Genomic DNA, 17,534 nt, shown 5'->3' with positions numbered 1-17,534 from the left:
TTACCAACGTGTTTTGATATCCCAAACCATACTCGTCACTTCCCTCGATGATTGACGATGCCATGTTGAATCTTCAATTGATCGAAAATCGTGCACAACACTGAATACGAAAACTAAAGCAACGTGGCGAAGGTCGAGAAATGGGCAGATCGACGAAAGGAGACAGGATAGAGGCAGAAGGAGAAAAAAAAAACGAGACGAGGAGAAAGAAAGAGGTTAGGTCGAGCTAGATCGAAATTTCACTAATGGTTATTGGTCGTTTCTTCCTCTTCCTCTCTTGCCTCGGTAACTTATCGACCACGATCCCCGCTTTGGATACATTTATCGCCTTTTTCTCGAAGAATGATCCTCGATCTCTTTTAGTCGGGAATCGATCACTACTCGACAGTGTGCCTCTCGCGAGCTCGACGATCTTTTCACACATGAACACCAGTACCAAAACACGATACCGACTGACCGTTTCGTTCGTTTCTCAATATTCATAAAGTACAGATAAGTCAGTTACGCGTGGGTTTATAATGTAGACGCATCAGCGAAATCGCGTTTCGTCATTCGAAAAACTAATGGACAATTATCAGTTTCGTCACACGTCTATCGTTCGACGAAAAACAGAAATATTCGATCTACGTTTCGATCGCGAACATTACAATGATCGATGTTGATATCGCGTCTCGAGAATGAATATTTCTCACAACGATATAACATTTATTGGTAACGCGATTTCTAATGATACCCACTACTACCCGTTCTGAAACGCGTGCCGAGACCGGGTGTCGAACTACCAAACAGAAAGAAAAACAACCAGCCCCACCACACCACGCTACGAAAATTCTATAATATATACTTCATGCCAATTTCGAACACGCGATACGGATTTCCGCGAGGCAAACTTTCTGCCTGAAATCGTTACATCTATAACTTTTTTTTTACGATTCCAAAAATTGATCGATCGATAAAATTCAAGAAAAAATGAAAAAAATATAACAAATATATATATAGAAACAACAAATCCTTAATAATTAATCTTTCGATGATATAACTCAGGATAAAAGATCTTCTGATTTTTTTTAAAACTTTCACTCGTTCCACGATTCCTTGACTCGATATTTATTGGACGAGTGCCGAGAGGTAAATGTTCGAGATAATTCTCATTGATGGAGATGATTTTAAGGGTCGTTTGACCTACGATATCGGTGACACGAGACGCGCTTCACAAGCGACTGTCCGGTTGGACGGTCGTCAGCCGACTGATAGGTATATGAATGAAGCGGCAGAGATTTCTGTCTCGGTTTACAGGAAAAATCAGAATCCTGCCTCGTCGATTGACACTATTCGACACGTGACTTTGATTTCGCGTTGTCATTAATAATGTTCGATACCTGCGGTTTCGCCATTTCGTTCGGCATAGCTGGTGATTGATACGATCGTAAAAACAATTATTACCGTTAAATATCAGGAACTAGATATAATTACTAATCTCTATTTAATTTAAAGATAATTCGACCGGTATATCGACTCGTATGATACACTTACAATTACATGCTCTCTTGCATGCTTCGCAGATGTAATTATGTAATTCGAATTAACTGGGATTACTCGGGATGCCGTGCGAAAGAACCTTGTTCGTTTGTCAAACATTCTTTCGAAATAAATAAAATTCTTCTATAAAATATAAACGTAATATAAGAAAATACCAGTTTCCTATCTGGTTTTTCAATTTTGACTAGAAAATAAAGTAACGTTGTAAATAAGATTGAATGATTGAGAAAAAAAAAAGGAAAAAGAAATGATGCTTATAGCTGTCTATTTTATTTTCTTGTCCCGTTAAATCGTTCTTCAATCACAGACCGACCTTGACCATCGACTCACGCGTCATCTCTCCTTTCAAGGTTTCAGCACTATCTCTTCCGGGGCTATTTGACTAGATTTTTCACTTCTTTGTTAATTGGTCATCGTCAATGCACTAATTTCGTATCGCTCGTGATATTTTGTTTAGACGAGTTAAATGATCGAAAACATCGATCTTGAATTATGAACGAATCGAATAATGCGCACACGTATTCTTAGCATGCGCATTTTAAGTGTAAACACGATCATTATCAGTTTCACTTAAACGAACGTAAACGACAAAGTTTCAAGATATAAGGAAAAGGAAGAATAGGAAAGTTTGCACACTTTCTACAAGATGGAAATTAGAATCGCGTCCGGTGAAGGATGATTCTACCGAATCAAGTTTCACCGAATTCGATAGTCTTGGTGACACTTTACTTTGAGAAGCATGACGGTATTCGCAAGAGAACGTCAGTACATGAATATTTATGAGCGCGAACATTCTAGGTACGTAATCACGATCGGCTTTGGAATCGAACGATCGCACTGACGAGTTCGAATTCTTTTCTTATCGTATGGCGCTATTACATTAAAACTATAATGTAGAAATCGTGCGTGGAGCTATTGAATGTTGATATTTGGAGAGGAACGAGGCGAAATGGAAGCCTGAATTATTTGAATACCGATGAAAAAAAGTATAAACGTTATATTATATATTATATATCATTAATAAATGTACAATAAGCATTTTAACAAGATAACATTATGAAATGTATTGTCCATTCACAGTTTTACAAAAGGCCACCCATATTAATACTGCGCAATTAATCTAATAATTGTGCGCTTGAATAAGTTTAAGTCTCAAAAATATATTTTTTTTCTTATCTTTCTTTTTTTTTTCTTTTTTTTTTTTCATATTACTTCATCGTAATTCGTTCAAACAAGTCCGTACGGATCTTGATTTTTAACGATCACATTATGTCTAACTTTGTGCGCCCAACATTTACTCTGGTGAGGTTAACTTTCATTTTAGGACACAAAATAACAAATCCAGAGCATTTATATTCCATTTGGTATAATGCTATCAGTTAGAGGAATTGTCAGAATCCGACGAGCCTGACACAATTGAAGCTATTGCAAAGATTAAAATATGTATCTATTTTAAATCTATAATTTATAAACCTATGTTTGTGTATTATTTTTTTTTTATAAATATCACTCACCAATGATGATGATTAAAATAATTACGCAGATAATACCGATGATGATCATCATTTTGAGATTCTTCCACCAAAATTTCCTTTTCAATTTGCCTGCTTGTTGTTCAAATTGAGTAGCTCCCTGTTGCAGAGCATCAGCACGATTTTCCAATTCTGACAACTTTTGATCTCTTTCCAATACTTTTTCTACATTTACTTTCATTATTCCCACAACCTCATCAACAGTTGCTTGTGTTTGCTGCAACTTTTTTGTAGAAGCTGGTTGTGAATTTCGTGGACCACCCATATCATCTCTAGAATTACCACCACCATCCATATTTCTGTAAAAGAATATCGAAAGAATCACGTACAATAAATATGTATCAGAAAACATGATCAATTATAATTAACAATAATTTAAAATATCTTTTAAGAACAATTTTTTTGGATAGAGCAACAATATGTATGAACTACTGCACACACCCATAACCTAAAAATTTATGAAATATTTGAACGAATAAAATCATTGATTTACAATTGTGTATAATACTGCTATAATATTTAATAAATATTATATTTATTCAATAGAATAAAAATACAACAGTATCGTTAAATTAAATATAATATAATGAAATATAAGCAAATATGTACTCTGTTTATAATATCGTAATATTTTATTAGAAATACAAATTTGTACTATTGTTTTAAAATAGAAAATTACAACAACTTACTCTAAAATGAAGAATTTATGAAAAATTTAATGGGGATGCAAATTGTTTAAAAATAATGACAGGTATCCCCAACTTTATTTCGATGACGAATACACTTTACAACTGTACATGACATACGATAAAGATGGCGATACACCTGACGTCACATTTATTATGAAAATTATTATCAAGAAATGTAACAAGCAATCAGATTCTTCTTCCAATCTAATCTTTAATTCATTACTTATCAGTATTATACATACAATCATTAATTTTTATCAGCTTTTACGATGTAATTTTTAAGATTGCAATGATACAAATCTTAAATTCAAATCACATGTGTGCTGCCATCTTGATACAATTATGCGCATTATAAATACATTTGAAAGCTTTAATATATATATTTTTTTTACGTCAAAATTATTTTACTCTGTAACTGTATGATTAATTTTAATAATAATAAATATCATTAGTTATAAATAAATAACATAAAAAGATTTTTCTAACTTTAATACTTTTAATGAAAAATAATATATAAATAGAAATATATAAAATATAATAACAAAATAAAAATTTGGCTCAATTATTAAAATAAATCATGAACAACTTCCATTACAAATTAATGGATAAATGTAAGCTATTTTTTTATCAAATTTTTTTGTTGCCAATAATCTTTTAAAATTTTACAAAATATATAGTCAATAAACTCACTCGACGAACGATCCATTTCTCTCCTTTTTTTACCAATCTTCAATGACATTTTTACGAAGCAAAATTCACAATGGTATCCTCACCTCGCGACAAAAATCGTAACGAAGACATAAATAAAACATCTTACGGATGCTCGTGCGCGTATTCTCATCGCGTTACCAGGACCGTATGAACTTAAATCATGGAAATGTACTTTTAAACAAAAAAAATATATCCAATTTTATTCGAAAGATTAATTCTCTAAAATCGTCAAACGAGAGTTGAACAAATCTTCGTTTTTCAATCATTTTATTAATATCGGTGTCATATTCTATCACGAAATAACAATGATAAATTAATCAGTTACGAAATAATGAAAATAATGGTGCCGGTCGTTGGCCTATTTTCGCAATTCAAAAGTCAGGGCTCTCGAAAACAACGATAACATCCCTGACTTCCTCTCAGGGTGTGTTTGCGCATGAGGGTTGCGGCTGACTGGCGTTTATTGACTGGAACTTTCTGTACATGCGCATTACTCTCTCTTCCAAGCCACGTATCGAACTTTCGTATTCGATACATCGACTCTCGATCTTCAATCATCAACGCGAAAATTTTCATTAGAATATTATATTAATCCGTATGTTTCGCATATAATTATATTCGACGAGATTTTCGATCAAATTGATCGTTCGTAGAAGAAAAGAAAATTCATTGAACAGTTAAAATTGAAAATATGGAGGACACGATTCAAACGGTTCGAGGGCAGATCGAGATAACGGTGAAGCGGCGGCGCGATGGTGTCGCTGGAAATTTTATCAATACCGCGGCTGTCTAGTCGGTGACAGTCGCTCGTGAAAAGTACGCGGTCATCTGACGGGGTTGGCAAGTCAGCGGATAGCTCTAGTTCAGGAAACCAACAGCGACCGACGAACAACATGTGAGTAAATCCACGAAATTTTAACGATCCTGTGTTCATCGAAAAGTGTATTTCTGTTCGAGTAAAATCGACGAGAAAAATTCGTGTGAACTGGTGATTCCCTGCGAACGAATCTATATCGAGGCATCTATAATCTACGAGAATCTATAATCTATTCTACAGAATACGGAAACGTGTAACTTCTAGTTTTTGATAAATTAGTATCTCGAGTCTGTTTAAGTCTGCCGGATAAATTGGACGCAGGCGAATCGATAAATTATTCAAGACAGAAATGTAAATCTCGTTCTCGACAATTTTCGTCATTTTTTAATCTGGTAATAATCGTTGAAAAGAAAAGAAGAATGGAGAACATTTATGAATTTATCCTGAAAAATCCTCGAATTTTTAGTGACGTTGATAAATGAACGAATCTTTATCCTATAAATTTCTTATTATTTCGAGTTTGCATTTGACTGTAACCTCATTTTTCGTCATTCGTATATTACGCAAGAATTAATTTGACAAGTGAATTCGTGAAATCAGAATGTAAGTTAGAACGTGAAATAAACAATTATTTTTGCTGAACGAGATATATATATATATATACACACACACACACACAAATATGCAGATTAAAATTTTCACGTAAAATTCAACTTGGACTAGTATTTTTCAAAAATGACTATGATCGTATGGAAAAATGAGATTATAAGTATAAGATAGATTTTAAGACGCAATTTCCTAGACCACTGTCGCCAATCGATTAGCTTGCATGGCTTATTCGCACCACACGCCAGAATTTCCAATAAAATGCAGCAAAGCTTAAAGCGTGAAGACAATTTCTTTCGAATAATGGAATTGCGGTCATTGAATTCTGATACATCTTCTCTTACAATCGAAGTTTACGAGCCTCAAAGAGCTACACCTCACGGCTTTGTATCATTGAACCTGATTTTACCACCGACATTGTCCCCTACAACTTTTTCACAAAATTTAGTTAGTTAACTTTTAGTTTCGAAATTCAGTCAGAGTTTCTACTTTGAGAATAATTGTGAATGAAAACTTATTCTTATTCTTTATTTTTTTCTTTTCTTTTTTTATTTCTTTCTCATTTTAATTATAATTTTATAATAATGATGAAATTTGATAAATTTCATTTACCTAAGATCGATATCGCGTGAATATTTTGGCTAATGAAAATTTAATTAGACATATACTGGTAACAATCAATCATAAAACACAACGGACTCCACGCTCTATTCGCAGTTTCTATATTTAGATAATCAATGACGAACATATTTGCAGCAATGTTCTATGACTTTTGCGAAATATTATGTTTAGCTACAAATAGATTATCCTGAAAAAAATTTCACAACATGTTGACCATCGCTTAAACAATATATCTAGATAAAGTTTTCTGAGAGAATAAAAAATGAATCTCTTTATCTTCTTTCCATTAAAGAAACGATCGTTTTATTTGCAAAAAAAGTTTCTCGTTCATTTTTTTTTCTTTTCTTTTGTTTTAAACACTCCCCTTTCTATTTTTCTTTGTGCACGTTACATTACAACCCTATTTAGTTCAGACTTGATTCCTTACAAATTTTCGAGCGAAGCTTAAAAATTTTTAAGTTAAAACGATAAGATATTTGACGTCACATAGGTTGCATTACGAAGTCAACTTCAAGACAACTTCGTTCTTCTTCACGAGCATTTTTTTGTTTCTCTAAAAAAAGAGATAACACATGCAATAACGAATCGCTCAGGGGTTATGTTTCGTTGACGTCATTTGTTCTTCAATAATTCTAAATTTAGCATATCGATGCGAATATTTAAAAAAAAAAAAAAGCAAAGCCTCCGAACAAAGGTGAAAGTTTTCGATTCGTACAAATTGTACGAACACGTCACCGTTCACAAGTTTGAACGATCGAAAGTTTGAAACAGTGAAACATCCGTTTCGCGCAAAAGCACGAATTTTCAATAAGACTTTCGTGCACTCGCTCGAAAGGATGAAATGGGACGCGCGATTGTACGATATTGAAACGATATTCAATATAACAATTATTTCGCAGCAAATTCGAAGATAATTCGATGACGATAACCGATAGACTCTCCCCTCCCCATCGATCGATATATTAATCCGATTATATAAGCCGTTTGAACGCATAAAGGTTTTAAAAACCCGGTGAACGCCTCCCACTTCCACTCGAAAATTTTTCTCCAAACCGATATGGAAATTTTTTCACGAGAAATAATCCGTAATCTCTCCCATGCAGAATCTCATTGATTTGATTTCGCTCTCCTCTCGTATCCTTATCTTCAATTACATCCATCCACTCTCTCACGCACAGTGATATCCGACTTGCCGGCGATATTCGAATCGATCGGCTGTTACCACTCGCTTGTTCGATCGATTGTTGCCAAAAATAAAACCCGCAACCTCTTCGACCGCTTTTTAATCCGCTGTCGGTGCTCGTCCGTAAACGTCCTGATTTAGACACCTCGAGCACGCGCCCGGAATCGAAATACACGTCGATCGAATCGAACATGAAACGAACACGGTTGTATCGCGATCAATCACCTATATACCTATGTATATATTTATAGGTGAGAAATAACGCATGAGAGGGGAAAAAAAAAGAGAGAAAGAAAGGAAAATATTCGAGTTTAAAAAGTTTATCGAGTCTCCTTTAATTAACCGATGAAGAGGGCGAGTAAAATTTCCGATTGAAAAAGGAAACACTCGAGAAATAACGTTAATAACGTTTCAACATCGCACGTGTATGGGATATCGGCATTCAGAGGCGAAGTTATTTGCGTAGGTGATCTCTTTAATTAGTCAGACCAGATATAGAATAAAATATATCGGGTGTTTGTGACGCTTGTGGAAATAGATCATTAAAGGAGATCCTCGGAGGCCGGAGTAAATCAAGATCGAGGAGGTGCCGATAATTCAACGGGGCGATAAAGTTGGCCACGGTCGGTGTTGAAACACCAACGCGAATCTGTCGTGTTAATTAAACTAACATCCTCGTTGTTCCTTGAAAGGTCTTAACCTGGTCGAAAGGTCAGCCGGGGTGCTATGATAGACCTTTGCCCGACTTCGAGTCGATGTAAATTTTCTCTTTTTTATTTACGTGGTCATTATCCTTTAGTTAATATCTCGAGGGTGCGATGGTGAATAATGAAAGGGTATATAATAGTTTTTCGAATATTTTGATTACTTTTTTATCTTGAAAAGACGCGAATCTTTCATCGAGGATTGAAGCAAAATTGATTTTCGTGTCTGCATCTCGCTGTTCGAAGTTGTTCTTCCCGTAAGAATAATTTAATCGTTTTCTTGACACGATACAGACCGAATGTCCAGCTTTCCGAAATATATCACGAACTTTGCCCTTTTACGTTTACCTTCGCCCTCGGTTGGAAATATTACACATTGCAAAATAGGGGATCGAGTTGTAATATCCATGAACCTGAAACGTAATTATCGTATCGCTTCATTTAAAATCTGTTTAATCTCCGAAAAGTTTTCCTCAAAGGGGAAATAAAAATTATTCGGGGAAATTTGAATCCAAATCGAAACAAATCCTTGTGTGTTCAGGATACTTTATTATTTATTCGCTCTCGTCGCTTCATCTTCCAAGTTTAATAAAACAAAATGTCTTACCAACGTTCGATCAGAAACGAAGAAAAAGAAAAGACTTATTTATTTTCAATGAACCCTTATCTCGCGAGAACCAAGAGATTCCAAGTCTTAATCTTCCAACACGTGCACCACTTCCTCTATTTGCCACTCGATTTCCTTTCTCGGAGGGGGAGCGGATTTATCAGCGAAAATGAGACTTTTAATTCGAAATTTCCCCATCGAGGATATTTTAAATATAATCTCCTTCCTTCCTCGAGAATTTTATTAAGCGAAAAGTGAACGAAAGGCAGGAGGAAGGGGAGATGCGCGAGGCCGTGGTGGAAATTTGTTAGATTCGGATAATTTGAATGAAAATTAATGGATTGCAGGGCCACCGAGGGCGGTCTAGCACCGGATGCTGCTGCGGGTGCAGGTGCAGGTGCAGGTTCCGATGGAATCGTCGGAGGTCCGAGAACGCCTCAACAGATCGCATCGCAGAAGCGACTGCAGGCGACGCAGGCGCAGGTGGACGAGGTCGTCGACATTATGAAAACGAATGTTGAAAAGGTGTTGGAGCGTGATCAAAAGTTGTCCGAGCTCGATGATCGAGCAGGTAAGATCCACGTTATTTACCTTCGCTTTTTCGCTTTTTCTTCGAGCATGTCAAATATTAATTCGACAACTTTCCTCCAATAATTTCTCAAATTTTTTTTTTAATTACCGTCGGCAAAGTAAGCATTAATTAAGATATGAGACTATATCATATCTGTATCATATTATGTAACGTGAAGGAGGAAGGATACGATACGTATTTGTGTAAAATTGAAAAGATTAAATTGACGAGCGGTTGAAAAACGAAGAAGATGCGTGATACGTGTCCTCTTTGTCCGTTGCAGAAATAAAAGATTTCTTTTCTTTTTTTTTTTTTTAAAGAATGGAAACACACATATTAACGATCAAAACTGGGATTAAAACATAATATACAAAGCACATGGATGATTAAATCGAAGTAACCAATTGTCCCTCGTCTCTCGAAGTATATTCTCTTCATTCATTCTCGCGAGGTATTGAAGTAGTTCGACCCTGCGCTGTCTCTCTACACGCTGATATCGATTACTCGTGATGTTCCCGAATCGATGCCACGTTACGAGGCTGACCATCGTCGATCCTTTCCCCTGCACGCAGTTTGATCATTAACACAACTTTTCCACTGGCAACTTTTACGATTAAACAAGTTGAAAGATCGTTAAAAAATAATTGGTTAAAAAAATTTAAGAATGAACGTTTGCACAAATAAATCTTCGCTTCGTTTTATCCTATCTTTTATTTTACTCGTTTTTCAAAAAAAAAAAAAAAAAAAGAAAAATAATATAATATAATAGAAGAACATTTGGAAATATTTTCTGAACGATAATTTGTTCTTTTTAGACGCGCTTCAACAAGGAGCATCGCAATTTGAACAACAAGCAGGAAAACTGAAGAGGAAGTTCTGGTTACAAAATCTGAAGGTAATAAATATCCTTCGATTCGAAAAATTGAATATATTCGTTCGATTTGAATTTCTTCATTCCTTTTCTTTTTTTTTTTTTTTTTCTTTGCCTTCTAGATGATGATCATCATGGGCGTCATCGGAATAATCGTATTGGCCATCATTGTTGGTAAGTAACTAGATACATAGATGCACTTATCAAAGCTAATGACACTGCCATTGTAACTGTCTAAATGTTCTGTGTGATACGATCAATGTATCTCGCCACGATATAGAACGACTAATTCGGGATTAATTGAAACATCCTATTATATCCAATCGATGATTACATACTGTAAGTTTCAAGTTGAATTGAAACTTAGGATCGAACCGGATCAGTCGTTTTTTCGGCTAATGTTTACATTTTCGTGTTGGAAAAAAAAAAGAAAAAGAAAAATAAAAGATTTTCACCATCGAAATCATATTGTGTTTTGTGCACGACGCAAAGGGACGACGGTGTCTTCGACGAGTGAAGACGTCGACCGACGAATTTGCACGGTTGGTCGAGGAATTCCTTCGAGGATTCCCTCGAGGGAATTCCTCGAGTTTGATAAAGTCTTGTCGACAGAATTATCACCCGTGCTTCGCTTAAAATCTTGTAACTTGTGTCGATCGTTGTTTTCGAAGAAAATTCTCTAAACACGATATCGAGAAAAGAAAAGAAAAGAAAAGAAAAAAAAGAAAATAAAAATTTCGCTTAAACGATTATTAAAAATTAATCCTCATTGATTGATCGAACAGTCTCGTTCGACGTGATATATATTAAAAATCGATCTTTTCTCCTCTCTTTAGCTCAGAGAGAAAAATTTTTTCCCCCACGAAATTTTCGCGGAAGGAAACTGTTCGTAGAAGCGATCGGGAAGCGATCACGCGCTAATGTGTTACTAAATCTGTTCATCACTGTTTCATCATCTAACGTGTGAATTCTATGTGTTTCTCTTTTTTCGTCTAGCGAACTTCATGTAGACGCGCTGGTTGGTGGAAAAAGATTTGTGTGTGAGTGAGTCTGAAGGTAGACACAGCAACAAAACTGCGACATTGCGTATTACTGTTCTCTCTCTCTCTCTCTCTCTCTCTCTCTCTCTCTCTCTCTCTCTCTCTCTCTGTCTATCTGTTTCTACTTTTTCCTATTTTTATCCTTATCTGTTCACGTAGGACAGTGTGTACATGAAATACCTGTATACGGATGTGTATATCTCCGTTCTCGTTGTTCTACATTACCCTCCTCCAACTCCGTATCCCTATAATCCTCGATAATTTATTCGAATTTTCAATTCATATGTATCCCCTTGTTGCAAATGTTCGTAATTTCGTAAGAATCTTTCCTTTCTCGATAAAATAAAAACGGTGCGACGAATGATGAAACGATGATCAAAAATCAAAAATGTGGAAGAATATCGTCGAGGTGTACAAGGAGGATAAACAAGAAAGGAAGAGTTATACGCGAGAAAGATCCTTATGAAATTGACGCTTAATCATCGGTGTTACGTTATACGTATCTGTCTGCCTGTAATAGGTATATACTTGCTGGTGTATCACTGTATCTGTATCTATATTTCCCTCTTACGAGTCACTGTCCTTCGAGGCTCGTTGTATATTCATGAACCATTGATTTCATCGGATCGTGGCTTCAATTAAGGATCACGCATATATCTAAGCATAATCAACGGGAGAAAAGTGTAGAGAAATGGAATGGTGTTTCATGAATTTTCGACGAGAAACTCTTGGTAATCTCTCTCTCTCTCTCTCTCTCTGCAAAAGCAACACGATCCAGACTAGCGACACGACAAACACGAACGTGGAGGCTTTGAGAACGAGTTTAAAGATACGAGAGTAAAGATATTAAAATGATCGAAGACATCGATCTAAAGATCAATAAATTGCAAACTATCGAGTCTTGTGTAGGAATGTTTTAGGATATTTAAATTTTTATATTATTATCGGTTCAAAGCCTTCGCGTAGTTGTAGTTTCTTTGACTCTGTTGCGAGGGGAATTCGTGTAATTCGTGAAAAGAAAAAAAAAAAATAGAAGCTAAAAGAAAACGAATATCGAAGATGTTTCTTCGTGGATCCATGGAATATTTTCGAAGAAGATAATTTTTTGAATTTTTTGAGGACGTTCCACGACAAGATTAATCGGTTTGGAACGCGACGAGAAAGATGTTTTGAAAAGAATACACAACCACTCACCCAGACCTGTGCCTCGTAATCACTGTTATGTGTCTGTCTGTACTTTTTGATGGCATTGCCCCCTGTCTTTTTTCCCGAAGTTGGTCCCAGCCAGTGATTTTCAATTTTTTGGTGGTCGAAAAAAGATTGACGAATGAAAAATGAGTGCGAAAAAAAGTGCAAATAAGAATACCGTGTCGAACAATTGAGAAAAGAAAAGAGAAAAAAAAATAGGGATTAAATGTGGAAATAAAACATCGCGTGCAGTGAACAAAGATAACGAAAATGAACGATAATGTTAAGATACCACCAAGAGAAATGAAAACACGTATGGACAACAATCACAACGAACAAAATTGACAACATTAATAACAACAATAACAACAACAAGTTACTAAATATATATATATATATATTGCTCCTATGAATAACAATAAGAACATCAACAACATCAACAACAACATCAAAAATAGAAAGAGACTTCTAAGCTTTTATTTCACTCCCACTCTTCTCTTCGTGTTACGGTAAGCTACAATTTTTATTGATGATGCACTTTATCGATAATAATTTTTTTTTTCAAATTTCCTCTTCTCTTTCATCTTCGAGACCGAGATGCAAGGACAAGAATTTTTCTCTTCCTCCGGCCTGCTATGGTTCTAAATTATATAACTCTTTTTTAACATTTTTTTCTTTTTTTCCTACGCGCAGAAGTGAACAATTCGAATCTTCTCTCACTTTCTCTCTCTCTCTCTCTCTCTCTCTCTCTTTCTCTCCTCCGTGAAAAAATAAACAATATCCAACTTATAATTTATCTTTCGATAGAAACTTTAAAGAATTTGATCAATTTCTGCGCGCAGCTGAGAAGATTCTTTCTTTTTTTTTTTTTTTTTTGCATATTTTCGATTTCAGCATGAAATTTTTCCTTCGATCTGTTCTTATATATCTCTTTCGTCGTCATTTATAATCTTTTTACCTTCTTCACGAACTCCGAACACTGTTCCAGAATATACAATTACATGGACAAATATATAATGATATATAAATATATATAAAGATATTTCTAGGCGAGGATAATAATTTTCTCCCAACGAAACAAAAATATATATTATTTCTGGGACGATCTTCACGCTGTGCACGTCTCTCTCTAAAGCTTGAGAACGATTATAGGGCATGTTTTTTTGCGTTTTATGTTTTCTTCTCTCTCTCCTTTTTTTTCTTTCTTTTTTTTCTTTACGTTTTCTTACGATAGATATAGATTTTCGTGCGAATCGGGAAAGCGTAGCGATGCATGGCTTCCTCCTGGTTATTAGACGTTTCTTGTGTGGAGGAAAGAAGTTCGATGGAACGCTTTTATCGGGATCTGCTTCCAGCAGGTTACAATGATCCTTGTATCGGGGAAAATACGAAAAACGTTTACGTGGAAAAACGGGAAACGGAAACGATTTTTAAAGATTTGAGCACAAATCGGAACGATAACGATGCGAGGCGAGAAACGCGATAACAGTGTTATCGAACGTTATAAGCGTTAACGACGAATTTCCAACCAGTAGTTGATGTTAAATGTGATCGTAAGTTTGCATGCGATTTGTTTCACATATAGATGTAGTATTATTATATCGTTTTGTGATATATTTTGTAAAGATTAGGTAATTACAGTCGTGGGCAAAGATAATAAAATTGTGATAATTATTGGTTTATTGCCACTTTGAGCGGTATAATGAATTATTTGACAAATGATATCTATGATACGCATTCGTATTTTATTGAATTTTTTTAAATAAAATTAATCAGAAATTTTTCTCGAATAAGCTTATCTCGTTATCGAAAATAGACATATCTTTGTCCATGATCGTGGGTCGGCATTCTGCATGCAAAGAATACCAAAAAAAAAGAAAAAAAAAGAACGAAAGATCGAAACGAAACCAAGCGATGTGACTGAAATGTTCTCCAAGATGAAAGACGTTGCAAAAAAATAAGGTCGCTTGGAAAGAGACAAGGGAAAAAAACAATCGCTTGTTGTTCTTTTCAGCGAGCGCCACCGGCAGCAACGACTCGCAAAACTGAACACGTGAGTAAAATTAAGGCAACAACATCAACAGCAACAACAACAACAACAACAACAGCAACAGCAGCAAAAAAAAAGGAAAGCAAAAGGAACCAACAAATGCGTGTGAAGGAATGGCGGGATATTTGAACGTGTGAGACGAGTTGAGTTTGAGACTGCGTTACAATAAAAAAAAAAAAAAAAAGGGGGATAAAAAAAATACACATAATCGACAAGCAACAAGCGACAGCAACAATAATAGAGAAACGACAAAGATGTATCGTATTTGATAAGACGAAAGCAACCGAAAGAAACGGAGAAACAGTGTAGTGACGTGTCATCGATGGAATATCCATCGTTGATCGATTTTTGAATACTTCAGAAAAAAGTTCTTCGATCTTCCAAATCTGATAAAAAAAAAAAAAAAAAGGAAAAAAAAGAGAGAGAGAAGGAAAAGGAAGGGAAAAAAAATAGAAGCGAGAAACGAATCGAAATATAAGATATAATGATAGATAGATAGATTCTAGGAAGGGAGAGAAGATCGAAGAAGAAGAAGAAGAGGACGCAACGATTATGATTTCGTTCGCAATTCCGCCTTCTCTGTTCGAGATCGAAAACGACGCTTTCGACTCGAGCACGAGAACGGACGCGGTTTAATTATTTTGTCAATGTTTCGCAAATGGACGAAGGCCGGCCACGAGATAAAGAAAGCGCGATAAGGAACGATTTATTAGAATTAAGAATCTTTGTCGATCGTTCGTTTGAGATTCATTGATGCAACCGGGAAAAGATCAAGAAACGGGAAGAAAAAAGAGGACGAGGGATCGGTCGTAAAATCGATCGATCCTCGCCTTCCTTCGTCCATCTTTGTGAATCTATAATACATACGCGGTAAGATAAATAAGAATAAAAATTAAGAGAGAGAAAAATAATGGCCAGTGTGTACAAAGAGAAGAGGGGGGGAATTAGTGGGGAGATATCGGGTATATATCGCGATACAGGGTGTCCGTAAAAACTAGCAGGATCCTTTTCGACGAAGGCAGCGTATCGTAGGGAATTTTCATTGTGTCTCCCTTCCCTCCGTAAAGAAGTGCCGAATATAAATAAATAAATGTGTGTATAAATGTATATCGACGTTTACTTTATAAATAAATAAAACATGTATAGAGTTTCGAGGAAGAGCGTACGATTTATAATTGAAGATCTTCCGTGCAGATCTTCCGTGTTCGTTTCGTGAACTCTGCTTGTTCGAGACTTATATACGAACGTAAAAACTAAAGTCGTATATTGTTTGAAAATTTTTCTCGAAGATATTACGTCTTCGTGAAAAGAAGATTTTATAACGCCTCTTCCCTTCTGTTATTATCGTTTATCAACGTTTTCAACGTTTATTATTGTGTCGATGACACGATGATAAAATATAGTTAAGCAAATCAAAGGAGAAAAGGCGAATATTCCAGTCCTGAGATTTTTTTACGCTTCCGAATTAAAAAATCGGAAAGATCGGTTACGATAATCACGCGTGGATCGTATGCTCTGCTTGCAACGTATATATATGTACATCTCGTGCTGTAAATAATATCATTTCTCCTTCATGTTCGTTCGATTACGACCAACCGCTGATAATTAATAAACGAGTAAAAAAAATAAAAAAAATAAAAAAACCATGCAAGATAATGCGACAAAGTGAGAAAGAATAAAATAGAGTGAAAGGAAGATTGAGAGATTGAGAGAGAGAGAGTGAGAGAGAGAGAGAGCGCATCACACGCATCCTTTGTTCTTTCGAGCCCGTTATCCTTCTATTCGATCGGGAAATGAATATAAGTAGAAGCCTGCCTTCGTCGAAGACGGCAACGACCGTTTTCGAGCAACCTGTGCGACGAAACGAGAAAACGAAAAAATAAAAACGATTAGAGAGAAAAAAAAAAAAGAAGAAGAAGATATGAAATAAAATAACGCGAACAATGAACGAGGAAAGAGAGAGAAAGCATCGACTTGCTCGAGGCACTTATATAGGTTCGTTTTAAAGCTTGAAGAATTATCTACAGATGTTATGTATACATGTTAATAATATTAATATTAATATTAATAATAATAATAATAATAATAATAATAACAATGAATAATGCTAATAGTAACGATAATAAGAATAATTATGATAATAATAACAACAATAACGATAATAATAGTGCAGGATAATATTTAACAAGACAAAAGAAAAAACTGAGCGATCTGACGACCACCGTTGAATCTGTGGAATCAATTATCATTTAGAAAAAGAGAAAATATTGTACGAGGTGTCATCGAAGATTCAAGATACGTTACAAAATTCTCTCTTTGAACACAATTGCGATGGTAGAAGTTTCTTTTTCTCATGCTGTTTCGCAGGATCCAGCAATTGCATCTTCTATTTTAATTATATCAATTACTCAATCAACTATCAACCCGCAGGATTCTCTCACAAAAACATTTTTCTGTATGGAGTTAAATTCCACACAACGTGTGGACAAAACGTGTCATCTATCTTTGCCGACGTGTCGTACACAGATTCCACAGAGGAAAAACGATATTCTCAAAGTTTCTCATCGGCTACACATGAAACGAAAGATAGAATTCGAAGGAAGCACATTCAACGACAGCTCGAGGAAGTCGTCGATGGTTTCCTTTTCATTTCACTGATTTACTCTTGTGTTCATCCGTGTTCATCCATCGAACGAACCATTCGAATTTTAATATTTTAGAATTCATCGTGTCCCTTCCTCCGCGTATCTACTATTCTATAAAAAGAAAAAAAAAAAAAGAACTCTGAACTTTTCGTTCGTTTAA

At 35.3% G+C, this 17,534-nt stretch overlaps 3 protein-coding genes across 11 annotated transcripts in view; 1 reads left to right on the top strand and 2 right to left on the bottom strand.

Annotated features, from left to right (window-relative positions):
- The window catches only part of LOC108000158 (chloride channel protein 2), a 29,079-nt gene extending 26,706 nt beyond the window's left edge, over window positions 1–2,373 (bottom strand). Inside the window, exon 1 of the mRNA XM_062084633.1 lies at window positions 5–2,373. Within this exon, the coding sequence (XP_061940617.1) occupies window positions 5–64 (60 nt within the window). The 5' untranslated portion in view covers window positions 65–2,373. The remainder of the gene's footprint in view (window positions 1–4) is intronic.
- The window catches only part of LOC107998718 (neuronal synaptobrevin), a 38,887-nt gene that overhangs the window by 17,875 nt on the left and 3,478 nt on the right, over window positions 1–17,534 (top strand). The window contains exons 2-6 of one of the 9 annotated variants that reach the window (XM_062084662.1): window positions 9,357–9,580; window positions 10,396–10,475; window positions 10,574–10,625; window positions 11,448–11,491; window positions 14,694–16,680. In XM_062084662.1, the coding sequence (XP_061940646.1) occupies window positions 9,357–9,580; window positions 10,396–10,475; window positions 10,574–10,625; window positions 11,448–11,461 (370 nt within the window). In that variant the 3' untranslated portion in view covers window positions 11,462–11,491; window positions 14,694–16,680. Of the gene's footprint in view, window positions 1–4,971; window positions 5,367–9,345; window positions 9,581–10,395; window positions 10,476–10,573; window positions 10,626–11,447; window positions 14,641–14,693; window positions 16,681–17,534 lie in introns of those variants that run through there. The other 8 variants (XM_062084658.1, XM_062084663.1, XM_062084659.1 and 5 more) reach the window with 8 other exon arrangements.
- On the bottom strand, window positions 2,522–3,366 carry LOC107998756 (synaptobrevin-1). Its single transcript, XM_017058190.3, has 2 exons — window positions 3,054–3,366; window positions 2,522–2,961 (listed from the first exon to the last, which is right to left on the bottom strand). The coding sequence occupies exons 1-2, from the start codon at window positions 3,364–3,366 to the stop codon at window positions 2,915–2,917; spliced, it is 360 nt and encodes a 119-aa protein (XP_016913679.1). The 3' UTR covers window positions 2,522–2,914.

The sequence above is a fragment of the Apis cerana genome, linkage group LG14 (assembly GCF_029169275.1).
Source record: "Apis cerana isolate GH-2021 linkage group LG14, AcerK_1.0, whole genome shotgun sequence".
NCBI classification, from domain to species: Eukaryota; Metazoa; Arthropoda; class Insecta; order Hymenoptera; family Apidae; genus Apis; species Apis cerana.
The sequence above is the reverse complement of the archived record's forward strand: the minus strand, read 5'-3'. Positions and strand labels throughout refer to the sequence as shown.

Coding starts and splice junctions, on each gene's coding strand:
- LOC107998756 (XM_017058190.3), bottom strand. CDS start 3,366: ATGGATGGTGGTGGTAATTCTAGAGATGATATGGGTGGTCCACGAAAT. Junction 2,962..3,053: donor TATTTTAATCATCATCATTG/GTGAGTGATATT, acceptor TCTTTGCAATAG/CTTCAATTGTGTCAGGCTCG.